Source organism: Salpingoeca rosetta, assembly GCF_000188695.1.
Source record: "Salpingoeca rosetta unplaced genomic scaffold supercont1.39, whole genome shotgun sequence".
NCBI classification, from domain to species: Eukaryota; class Choanoflagellata; order Craspedida; family Salpingoecidae; genus Salpingoeca; species Salpingoeca rosetta.
Window position 1 is genome coordinate 73,437 of NW_004754895.1, and position 12,500 is coordinate 85,936.

The window sequence follows — 12,500 nt, forward strand, 5'->3', positions numbered from 1 at the left end:
CAACCAACCAACCAACCAAACACCTTACCAGATACCAGCGAACTAACTGGATTTCGACGGCGCGTTGGAAGAACTGGATGGCCTTTTGGATGTATTGCGAGTCGATGTAATACGACCCAAACCACGAGATGGTGTTGATTTCGGCCGGAAAATAGCGAAACCCCTGTGATGGCGGCGATATTCGCGCGGGAGTGGGGGGGGGGGGTTAATGATGATGGAGGATGAAGCGGGTGAGCGTGCATCCAGCGCAAGCCTACAACCGGCAGAAAGAAACCACACACAAACACGCACACGCACATGCACACACACACGCATACACACACTCTCTCACACACATGGACGCACACACACACACACGCACACATACACACACGCACACACGCACGCACACACATGCACACAGAAGACACGACCACAGCTAACCTCAAAGTGGTACTGGAAGGCCTGACTCTTGTCGTCGAGCCGGTCAAACATGTCGCCGAGGTGCGCCAGCGCATTGGGATCTGACGGCACGAGGGAAATGAGGGTGTTGTACCACTCGCACGCCTGGGGAGCATGGAGAGTGGGTGGGAGTGTGTGAGGAACGAGAGAGGTCTTGGCGGGGCAGAGTGAGAACAACAGCACAAAGTCGACAAACACATACACACACACAACACAACACACACATAAGAACGCATTCACACACACAGCACCTGGTCCGTGTCGTCGAGCTGTTCGTTGAGGGCGGCGATTGCGGCGACCACCTCGGGCGTGTCTGGCACGAGCAAGTTCACGCGGTGGAAGTACTCCAGCGCGTCCTCCAGGTTGCCCAGGTCGCGGTGCACCAGGCCTGCACGGCGACAGGCAGTGGTGGGGCGAATGAGTGTGCATGGTGAGAATGAGGAAACCGGGGCAATGACTTACGGACACGCAAAAACACATACACGACCACATGCACAACCACATGCGCACAACAACACGCACAACCACATACACGACCACATGCACAACCACATGCGCACAACCACATGCGCACAACAACACACACATGCACAACCACATGAAAAACACACACAACCACATGCACACACACACACACACACACACACACACACACACACACACACACACACACACACACACAGATGCACATGAAAGAGCGCACCGAGGTTGAAGAGGGCCTCTGAACACGACGAGTCGATGGCGAGCGCCTCCTGATACAGTTCCTGCGCTTCCTCCAGCCGCTTCCGCATAAACGCGCAGTTGCCCTTGTTCACAAGCGCTGCAAACGTCGCACCACACAGGAGGAGGGGCCATGTGATGCGATGTGTGGTGGATGTGTAATAAACGGAGGGCACGGTGAGCACACACTTGATGAGAAGCACACGCACGCACGCACGCGCTCCGCGCCTACACCCACACGCATTCACACATTCTCCACTTTCTGGTAGCAAAGACTCACCGCAGTGGTTGTACTTGTCTGCATCCATGGCGAGGTCCGCATACCGCTCGGCTTGCTTCACGTCGTTCTCCTGTGTCGATTGGGAAGGAGCAAGAGAGAGCGTGTGTGTGCGTGTGTGTGAGTGTGTGTGCGTGAGACAGAGCGAGTGTGAGAGGGAGAGAGGGAGAGGGAGAGAGTGAGTGTGTGTGTGTGGGTGTGACAGAGAGTGTGTGTGCGAGGGAGAGACAGAGGCAGAGAGACGAAGTTGGGGGCTGCGCGGCAAGCATGCACAGGAGTTCAAGCAACAACAGCAAACACACTCCACCCATGACACTGCTTACCAGGATGTAGAGGAAGGAGAGGTTGGTGGCGGCTGTGGAGAGCATGTTTGATTCCTTCTTCTCAAACGACTTGAGCACCTTCGCTGCCGCCTTGACATCCTTCAGCTTCAAGTACGTGATGGCCTTGGTGATCTCCAGCTCAGACGCGAGACTGCTGAACGCAGACCCCTTCACCCGCTCAATGCACCAGTCATACCCCTCTGCAAACGAGCTTTCAATCACTGATGAACGTGATGGTGGTGTATGTGAATGCCGGTGATGTATGTGAATCATAGTGGTGATGGTGATGATGATGGTGATGGTGGCGATGGGAAACGTGTGAGGGATGCGGGTGCAGTATGAGTTGATCAGGACACGATTGCAGGCCGACACATGCACACATGCATTCAAGAATAACGCACGCACACACACACACACAATCACACACACACACATACAAACAATCACATAAACGCTTCCACCACCACCACCACCACGACGACGACGCCTGCCCCACCTGGCGCAATGAGCTTTGCGGCCTTGAGCACAAACTCCTCCGCCTTCTTCTTCGTGGCGAGCTCGTGTTTCCGCAGCGTGTCGTCTTGGACCGCGTCGAGGTAAATCTGCACCTGCTCGTCCTCGTGGATGTTCATGTACCGCTCGTCCTCATCGTGCGTCGGCAGTTGCAGTGACAGCAATCGCGCAAACCCACGCTTCATCTTCTCCCGGTCGCCGAGTCCAAAGTAGCACAGCAGGCAGTTGAGGGCCGAGTCAAAGTCGTCACCAGGCTCCTTCACCTCCATCCCATCCAACTCCTGTCACAAGGACAAAGACATTGATGACACGTGTGCGCGTGAGCATGTGCAATGTTGTTGTCGTCGTTCAAGTTGGTGGTGTGTGTGTGTGTGTGTGTGGTTCTTACTGATCGAGTTGTTTGTTTGTTTGTCTGTTTTTGTGTGTGTGTGTGTGTGTGACAGCAAAGCAGCCATCATCTTCAGCATCAATTGCCAGACCATGCACCATCACTCTCGCTTCTCACCCTCACTGGCGTCTCCTCAAGCACGTGCTCAAAGGTCTTCATGGCGTCACCATACTGGCCCATGCGGATAAACGCCTGCCCAATGTTCTTCAGCACAGCGCTCCTGCATATATATATATGTATGTATGTGTGTGAGGTGTTGTGTGAAGGGGGTAATTGTGTGTTTCAAGCAAGTCGCACAATGCCATAGAACATTCCTAGCACAATCAGACAACCTCGTAAACAACCACCAACCCATTTCAAACTCTTCCCCTTCCCCTCACCTTACCCCGCACCCCAACCCACGCACGTTCTCGCACCTCATCTCCTGCTGCACGCTCGGGATCTGGTCGAGGGCCATGCGGTATTGCTTGACAGCCTGCAGGTACTTCTGCTGCTTGAAGTAAATGTTGCCGATGTTCACGCGCAGCCGCCCAGCGCGGTCAAACGTCTTGTTCTTCACCAGCACCAGCAGCGTGTTGATGGCCTCGGGGTACATCTCGCACTGCTCCTGCACATACGCAAGATGCACAAGCACCTGCGGCAACGATGGCGAAGGTCGTGGCGATGACAATGCGATGCTGATGAGCTTCCTGTACTTTGAAACATCAGCCCCATACAACACGTCACGTTCACAACGCAACACAGCAAATCATCAACCACACACACATATACACACGCACACACATACACACACGCACACACTCACTCACTCACGCACACTCACACACGCACACGCACACACACACACACACGCACACACACACACTCTCTCTCTCTCTCCATGCGTCTGGCAGCAACTGACTGCGAATGTGAGGTCGAGGTTGATCTGTTCGGGTCCGAGTTGCGCCTCTTTCTTCCGTGTCAACTCCCGCTCGTGCACCCCCGCGGCCTTTGCCTTCTCAAGCGCCTGGTGGTGGTGGTGGTGGTGGTGGTGATCGGATGGGGAGGGCGGATTGAGGCGTGAGGGGTGTTGGCAAGTTGTTGCACCCACATGCATTGCGTACACTGGCCAACGCACACACACACACACATCACAAAAACACGCACACATGTTCACACACCACATACGCAGACAACACACGCATACAACACACGCATACACATACACAACACACACATACTCACACATACACAGACCTTTTGGAAATCCTTCTGTGCGATTGCCTCTGCGCTTTCCTCGAGCAGGCGATGCACTTTATCTTCCAATACGCGCAGTGCCGCCTCCTCGCTGCTGTCCTCCGCCTTCTCCAGCGGCTTCGCAGACCCGACAGACCGCGATGGGTCAAACGGCTGCGCGCTGTTGCCTGGAATGATGGTGCAAGGAGCGATGGTGCGAAGGGGGTTATCCGAAGGGAGGGGGGACCAAGCGTAGAGTGTCAGTGGGCTGCCGATGTGGTGGCGCACTCCATGCGGCTGAAAGAGTACCAAACAACATAGAACAGCGACTTGCTCCAGTGTGTGTGTGTGTGTGTGTGTGTGCGTGTGCGTGTGTGTGTGTGTGTGCGTGTGCAGTCGCGCGTTTGGGTAAAGACCAACCTCTGCTGCTGACAAAGCCCACGGCCTCCACAGCTTTGATCTTGCGCGGCTCACCGCCTTCCCCCTATTTCATTGGTGGAGAGGTAAACATGTGAGTGAAACGGAGTACACGGCCCCGCACAGTGGCCAACAACAGGCAACCCCACACATGAACGCGACGTGCACACACACACACACACACACACACAGAAACACAGAAACACACATGCGCGCATGCACACAAACAAACAAACCTCTGCAGCGTATCCCGTGGTGAGACGGGCGGTGGAGATGCGACCCGTCTTGCCACGTGCCGTCATGCCGCGCCCAGTCATGCCACGGCCAGATGCGGTGGCCAGGCGCTGGCTCATCGGCGCCCCACCGCTCACGGCAGCACCATATGCGGTCCTCAAATCTGCACGCTTGCCATACGCCGTCTTCAGCGCCTGCTGGAAGTTGGTGTCCTCATCCAAGCCCTGCATGCACATGTCGATTTGCGTGAGGGTGCTTGATGTGGCCATCTGCGTGCGCCAAGGCAAACCGGCCACGACCACCTTTCACCAATCTCAACCAATGCAACACTCTTCCGCTTTTCCGCTCCCTGTCCCCTCTGCCATCCTTCTTGACGTCTTACCTCCACGTCCAAGGCATCCTCGTAGTCATCATAACCCCTGCAGCACGAACGAACACAAACACACGCACGAATGAACCCGGCAAACAAGGGAGATGCATGGGTTTGGGGGTTAGGAGAAGACTTCCCAGCACTCTTTAAGCCTGATCGTTTCGCAGGAAAGCTTCGTCGCTTAGCAGGGAAGCCTCGTGCACAAACACACACACACACTCACGAGTAGATGTCATCATCAGCCCCGCTCATGGTAGATGGTCGCTGCTTGTTTGGTGTTGGTTGTTGGTGTTTATTGTTGGTTGCCACCACCACCGCTGTCTCTCGAACAACAAAAACGGTTCGAAGGGAAATGAAAACTTTATGGTGTCGGAAAACTCTTGAGGACCTGCCGCGAAATGTTTGAACACCACACACACTTGCACACACACACACACACACACACACACACACACACACACACACACACACACACACACACACACACACACACACACACACACACACATGCTATGCACACACACACCTGCACACAGCACACACACGATTACACAAGTACACACACATACACAGGAAACACAATCAGGCGTCGAGGAAAGGGACGGTGCCGTTGGACTTCCAGTCGAGGCGGCCCACGTCCCACTGACGAAACGTGGCGTCACTGCTGCCAGACACAAGGGTGCGACCATCGTCGTGAAACGCAAGCGCATACACGGGGTTGTTGTCGCCGGTGAGCTTGTTCAAGTCGTCGTCGTGCCCGCGCATCGAGTGCACCAGCGCCCACTTGTCTGTGCGCCAGAACCGAATCGTGTTGTCCTTCCCGCCAGAAACAAGATAGGGCGCTTGCGGATGGAACGCCACAGAGGTCACCACGTGCCCGTGGCCCTCCATCTTCGCCACGCGCTCGCCAGTGTCCGCGTCCCACACGTGCACGCACTTGTCTCGCGCGCCCGCAACAAGATACCGGCCATCGCAGCTGTATGCAACACACGCAGCCAGCTGCTGCCCTGTCGCAAGCTCATGTACACACTCGCCCGTGTCTGTTCGCCACACGCGCACGGTGGCATCGTCGCTGGCAGATGCAACATGCTCGCCTGTGCTTCGGTACGCAACCTGGTTCACCGTCGCCGTGTGGCCCCGCATCACGTGCCTCGGTACCATCTTCACAGCCCCATTATCCGTCTTGAATACTACCACCACCGCCTGTGTTGTCACCTCTGCTTGAGTCGCGTTCGCAGTCACACTGGCTGCCCCACTGTGCCCACCAGTATTACCATCACCACAAGTGCTGCCGCACAGTTCAGCATCCGTCCAAGCCCATAGGCAGACGGCAGGCGATTCTTGCTCTGCGCCGGCGACCAGCGACGTGCCATCGGGCCCAAACGCCGCGCACGCCGCGCCATTCCCCAGCCCCTCCAGCACACGCACGAGGGCGCCGGCGCTGCGGTTGAACACGCGCACACATCCGTCAGAACAGCAGCACGCCACCTGCTCTGCGTCTGCGCTCACAGCAACGAAGCGAACGTGCGTGGAGCGGCGTGTCAATGGTGTGAACGAAGGCTTTTTCGACACGCTCGTGTCTGCTTGATCTGCACGCTGACCTTTCTCACCTATTGCTGCCGCCTCCTTGGACTCCGCTTGCTGCTGCGCGTTGCTCGTGCGACCATGTTTCGTGTGTCGCTGCTCTTCCTGCGCCTCGCCCTGCACAGCAAACACCCGCTGGCCCGTGACTGTGTCCCACACCGTGTACATGCAGTTGTACGCGTTTGTCACCACCTCGCTCCGCCCCGGAACAGAGCCGATGCTGCAGACAGTGCCAATCCGCGCACATGCCGCCTTCACCTGCTCCCGCTCCATCTCTGTGCGCGCCTCCTCAGCACGCGCCTCAGCCACCAGCATCTCCGTATCCCACACGGAGAGCAGCGAGTTTGTGGCCGACACCAGCACCTTCCCTGTCGGATCCAGCGCAATGGTGCGCACGCTGTCTCGCATGCCAGACGCCACGGGCGTGATGACTTTTGTTTCCAGGTCAACAAGGCGCAGCCACGCGTTGCACGGCAACTTCTCACACGCTGCCATGCCCACATCGCCGGACACCGCCGCCATCTTCCCGGTCGCATCCAGGGCGACAGCACGTGGGGTTGGGCCAGGCAGCTCCACGGTGAACAGGCACGCGCCCGTGGTGGAGTCCCACATCTTCAAGGTGCGGTCGCGCGAGACAGTGGCCACCTTGGCGCCGTCGGCCGTGAATGCAGCGGCGCAAACGAAGTCCGTGTGGCCGTTGAGGACGCAGCGCACCTTCTGCTCGGCCTCCTCGCCCAGCTCAAACACCGTCACGTCGTGCGCCTTGTCCCTGCGAAACATGGGCGACCACACGTACAGCAGCGCGCCGCGCGTGTCGGAGCCCACGCCAACAGCATCCCGCATGTCCTTCTGCAGCACAGCAAGCAGGTCGCTGGTTGTGGGATTCCAAAATCCGGCGTTGTAGTCCCATCCCACGGATAGCATCACCTCCTTCACATCCAACTCCACACCCAGCTCATCCTCCCCAGGCTGCTGCTGCGGCTGCTGCTGCTGAAGCTGTTGTTGTTGTTGCTGTTGTTGTTGCTGTTGTTGTTGCTGTTGTTGTTGTTGCTGTTGTTGTTGTTGTTGTTGTTGTTGTTGTTGTTGTTGTTGTTGTTGTTGTTGTTGTTGTTGTTGTTGCTGTTGTTGTTGTTGTTGTTGTTGTTGTTGTTGTTGTTGTTGCTGCTGCTGCTGCTCCCCCTCCTCGTCGTGCTGCGCTTGTTGTTGGTTGTTCATGTTGCCATTGCCCAACATTGAGTCTGGTGCATCTCCTTGGCCATTCGGCAGGGCAGACGTGTTCGCCACGCCTCTGGTCACCTTGCTTGCGTGCCGTGCTAAACCCCTCGACTTGCTTCTGCGCAGCCCCTCTGTTGCTTGATCCCCTTGGGCTGCCTGCTGCTGTTGTGGCCTCGCCTTGTCTTTCTCCTTAGCACCCTTCTCCGCCTGCTGCTGCTGCTGTTGCTGCTGCTGCTGTTCGTCCGGTCCATCCTTCACCACCTCGCTAAACATCATGTGCTGTACGGAACCCTTGTGCGCCGGCAGCTGATACTTGATTTCCCACGAGCGCGTGTCCCACACGGTGATCACCCCCTGATAGTCACCCGAGGCCAACATCGCGCCATCTGTGCTGAATGCGACTGAGCACACCATGTACTTGTGCCCGGGCAGCTGCAGCAGCCGCTTGTCCAGCTGTGCGCGCAAGGGCACGACAAGGGTGAGCGGTGGCAGGCCGCCAACACGCGCCATGGTCTTGCACGCCGGTGACTGGTGCAGCGCAGACATGACGGGCACGGCGCCAAGGAACCCGGACACCGCCACCAGCAACTGGTCGCTCGCATTCGGCGTGTTGGCGCCAAAGTATTGGGACAGCCACTGCGAGCCAAGCAACTGCGCCGTGTCTCTCAGCACCACACCAAGCATCCACACAAACGGTGGAAGCGCTGGAACCGATGCTGCAGCTGTTGGCGCAGGCTTGCTTGTCCTCCGTGACAGCAGGCGGCGTGGCCTTGATTTTGCTGGTTGCTGCCCATCCGCCAAGTCGTGCTGGTGTTGGTGTCGGTGCTGCTGTGCACACGCGCGTGTGATGAGCCGTGCCAGCCGGTGCAGCTCCTGCACAAAATGCAGGCCGCGTGACATCGTGTGCAGATGCAGCATCAGCCAACCTGCAAAAGCTTCGTTGGCGCACCACGCACTCTCCTCAAACACGCCACCAAACCGGACCAGGCTCGTGTTCTTCTTTGCACCACCAACACCATCACCATCATGATTGCCACCGTTAGCACTGCCCTCGTAACGGTGAGTCAGTAGCAGCTGTGCCCACCCCTCCAGTGCATGTATGCAAGCACTGGGCCAGTTGGGTGCAGAGGGTGCTGGTTTGTTCTTCTTCTTGCTCCTACCTCGTCGCATGGATGCGCGGCTTTGTGTTGCAGCTGCAGCTGCTGGTGTTGGCGCACTAGCCTGTTCGTGGCTGAGATCAGCCAAGGCGCTCGCACATTCAATGAGATGCATGTGCCCAAACGTCCCCGCGTACACCACCACGTCATCACGCGACATGCTGTCGAGCGAGTGCAGGCCGCCGTCGAGCGACAGAACACCCGATGCCTCAAGCACACGCACAGACGCACGTGCGAGGATGGCGTGGCCATCGCGCCGCTCAACAAAATGAGGGCCAGCCCGCGTCTTGTCCGTGAGGAAGTCGTTGACGGTCTTGTGCAGTGGCTCAATCACGTCGTGCTTGCTGCTGCTGGAGAAGAGGAGCGACAGCGCGCTTAGCAGCCGCTTCGTCAGGCCCGCGCTGAGCACGTGCCGGCCACCGCACAGCTCGTGCAGCGAGTTTGCCTTGAGTGGCTGCAGAGATGCGACGATGGTGGCCAGGATGGCGTGAAAGGAGTCTCGCAGCGTGTCCAGCACCTCCCCGTCGCCACTCGCCGCGTCCTTGAGTCGCATCTGGATGCGATCAAGCGTCTCCGTGTACGTGCCGTCAATGAAGTTGGCGCGTGCGCCCAGCGTCCGGGTCACATCGGCTGCGGTGAGCGCGCCCTTGTCAGCAGCAAGCAGGGCGCGGGCCATAAGCCGCACCGCAAGGAACACGCCATCTGCGCGATCGACGATGGTAGTGACAACAGCGTCCTGCTGCTTGCGGGGCAGGCGGTGCAGGCTTGAGCGATGAACAATAGTGCGGCGAACAGCAAACTCGAGGTCATCACGGTGGCGCTCGTCCTGCTTGGCGATTGAAAACGGCGACAGCGCAGAGAAGAAGGCGACAATATCGTCTTCCGGTCGCGAGGTCACGATGATACGAACACAGGGCGGCAGCGACGGCAGGTGGCGGCCAATGATGCGCAGCAGCTGCTGGCGGCTTGATCCGGCACGCAGTTCGTCCAGTGCATCAATCAGGATGAACACGTGGGGGTGGCCAGTCAACGCAGCCTCGGCCTGCTGCTGCTGCTGCTGCTGCTGTTGCTGCTGCTGCTGCTGTTGTTGTTGTTGTTGTTGTTGTTGTTGTTGTTGTTGTTGTTGTTGTTGTTGTTGTTGTTGTTGTTGTTGTTGTTGTTGTTGTTGTTGTTGTTGTTGTTGTTGTTGTTGTTGTTGTTGTGGCTGTTGTGGCTGTTGTGTGGACAAGTCGCTGTCGCCGGCGCCTGCACTGCCTGTCGATGTGCCCGGATCTGCTGCGTGCGCCGTTGCTTCCTGTTCGGCGTTTGCGTCTCCCTTTGTTTCTCCCTGCTGCTGTTGCTGCTGTCTGAGTTGAAGTGCGAGCCAGAGCGGCTTGGCCAAGCACTCGACAAACGCGTCGTCCACAGACCCGCTGCTGCCGTCAATCAGGCTACCAACGGCCCGGCGCAAGGCGTCATCGGCAAGCATCTGCGCATACACGGACTGCAGCTCAGGCATTTGCACGGCGAGGCGGTACGCGAGCGTGGCAATGGCCTTGCGTGGGTCGTTGCGGTTGGCGTCGTCGTGCTTGCAGAAGAAATGGGCGGCAATCAGTGGCGTGTTGCCCTCGTCACCAGCGGCATCGTCATCATCACCATCATCATCGTCACCGCAACCACCAGCGTCGCTTTCACCATCAGCATCGCCTTCGCGCCCATTGCCGTAGCTTGTGTTGCTGAGCACCCTGTTTGCGTGCCCCTCGCTGCCGTACCGCTTGACAAGCTGGGCAGCAATCACGGACTTGCCGAGGCCCCCAGTGCCCTTGACCCAGAACACCCGGCTTCCCTCTGCCTCTGCAGGCATGCGTGCCCACTTCTCAAACGCCTCAAACACCCACTGCCGCGTGCCCTCCGCAAATGCCTTCTGGTGCTTCACCAGGTCGCGTCCGAATGTAACTGGCTGGAACGTTGCCCGCAAGAGTGCGATGCCATCGCTGTCTCCCAGCCCCGGTTGCCTTGCTGGTGTTGCTGTTGCTGTTGCTGAGGACTGCTTTCTTGGTGTCGATGTTGACGCTGCTGTACCTGATCCTTCCGTTCCCGCTGATGTTGTTCCCGTTGCAGTTCCTGTTCCCGTTGCAGTTCCCGTTGTTGTTGCTGTTGTAGTGGGTTCGCCGCCGTCTGCAAGGTCCACATGTGCGTCAACGAAGGGAAGGACGGCGTGTGCAAGGGACTCTGCGCGGCCCACAAACTTGGCAAAGCGCTGCACGGTGACGGTTTCAAGGCCACGCTTTCCCGCAAAGAAGAAGTACAGGCGGTCGCTATTGGCAATGTCAGCATCGGTCAGAGCAGCCATCGTCGCCTCCTCCACGCCACGGCTGGCAATGGGTGACGCACACAGCCAGAGATCGAGCGCGTCGAGCAGCGTTTGCAAATCAGCCTTTGTGTCAAAGCCATTGTCCGTCCAGAAAGCAGCAGCATCGTGAGCGCTGCTCGCACAGAGCACCTTGGCTGGTCCACTCATTTGCTGCGCCGCTGCTGCCGCTGCTGATGTCGATGCTGCCAGGGCATTCGTGGACCCCGCCTCACTTGCACCTGCATCTCCGTGTGCTTGGGTGAGCGCTGCTGTTGAGGATGATGTGCTGCCGAGCTGCTTCTGCGCCTGCATGGAGTTGAAGATGAGGTTGGTGAGGGCAACCGCCTGCACCAGCCGCTGTTGCGCCTCGTCCAGTGCCGACGCAAAGTCCTTGCAGCCGAGGAAGCGCACGATGATGCTGTGAGCGCTCTTGCCGTTGCTGGCATCGACCGCGAGCCGAAACGAGTAGAACGTGTGCTCAAGCAGTTCCTCGGCCTCCTCTGTGCCGTCCTCGCCATCTTGCGCCTGTTCAAAGTAGACGAGAATCACCTGCCCGTGCTTGGCGATCTTGCGTGCCTGCCGTGCCAGGCTGAGCGCCTTGTCCTTGTTGTCCCTGAGGGTGCTGATGCGATCAGCGGCGTCCGTGCACAGCGCAACGGCGACAGATCCAAACGGCAGGCTCTCCACGGCGCCTTTGATGGTGTCGACGAGCGCCCCCTTGACGGTGTTGACCAGCAGGGAGCGCAGCGTCACGGGCGACCCTCGCTTTACCATGGCGACTCGGCGAGGTGACTCGGTCTCGTTGGCTATCTGATTATCCGTTGTCTTGGCGGCGAGGGATCGTGGGTGGGCAGCCGAAGAGAGGTCGCATGTTGCAAGCGCAGTTACCGCAGGGGCCACGTCCAGCCCACCAATGGCGTGCTTGTTGCCCTTGTTCTTGTTGGCTGCTTTGGCTGAAAGGGCGGATGAAGAGGTGGAGACGGAGGAGGTGGCAGCACCTGCACCGTGTGGTACTGTGTGCGTGTGCTCTTGGCGCTGATCTGAGTTACCGTTGTCGTCACCGCGAAGCTCTTGGAGTTTGGCAGTGTTCAGGTCAAGCAGAGTCAAGAGGACAATGGCCAAGGACACGGGGATGTGGCGTGCAGTGACCAGCCAGGTTGCATCTGCGATGGCGTACTGCACCAGCTCGCCACCGGTGACGCCGTCAAGGCAATCCGCCTGCTGGGTCATTCCTCGCTTGCGCAGCCATTGCTGGAGCCCCTTTGCATCCAGGCTCGCCACCACGGCATACCCCAGGGACGCCTTGCCACAGCA

General features: G+C 58.3%; 2 protein-coding genes across 2 annotated transcripts in view; both read right to left on the reverse strand.

The window, feature by feature from the left end:
• Window positions 1-4,797, reverse strand: part of PTSG_11061 (uncharacterized protein) — a gene marked incomplete at both ends in the record, with an annotated part of 6,610 nt that extends 1,813 nt beyond the window's left edge. The window contains 13 exons of the mRNA XM_004987923.1: window positions 48-163; window positions 424-546; window positions 693-829; window positions 1,145-1,261; window positions 1,442-1,511; window positions 1,762-1,982; window positions 2,258-2,528; window positions 2,786-2,882; window positions 3,079-3,296; window positions 3,564-3,668; window positions 3,899-4,065; window positions 4,298-4,361; window positions 4,531-4,797. Coding sequence (XP_004987980.1) covers window positions 48-163; window positions 424-546; window positions 693-829; window positions 1,145-1,261; window positions 1,442-1,511; window positions 1,762-1,982; window positions 2,258-2,528; window positions 2,786-2,882; window positions 3,079-3,296; window positions 3,564-3,668; window positions 3,899-4,065; window positions 4,298-4,361; window positions 4,531-4,797 — 1,973 coding nt within the window. The remainder of the gene's footprint in view (window positions 1-47; window positions 164-423; window positions 547-692; window positions 830-1,144; window positions 1,262-1,441; window positions 1,512-1,761; window positions 1,983-2,257; window positions 2,529-2,785; window positions 2,883-3,078; window positions 3,297-3,563; window positions 3,669-3,898; window positions 4,066-4,297; window positions 4,362-4,530) is intronic.
• A 657-nt stretch (window positions 4,798-5,454) lies between these two features.
• Window positions 5,455-12,500, reverse strand: part of PTSG_11062 (uncharacterized protein) — a 7,176-nt gene continuing 130 nt past the window's right edge. The window contains exon 1 of the mRNA XM_004987924.1: window positions 5,455-12,500. This exon is cut by the window's right edge and continues 130 nt beyond it. Within this exon, the coding sequence (XP_004987981.1) occupies window positions 5,481-12,500 (7,020 nt within the window). The 3' untranslated portion in view covers window positions 5,455-5,480.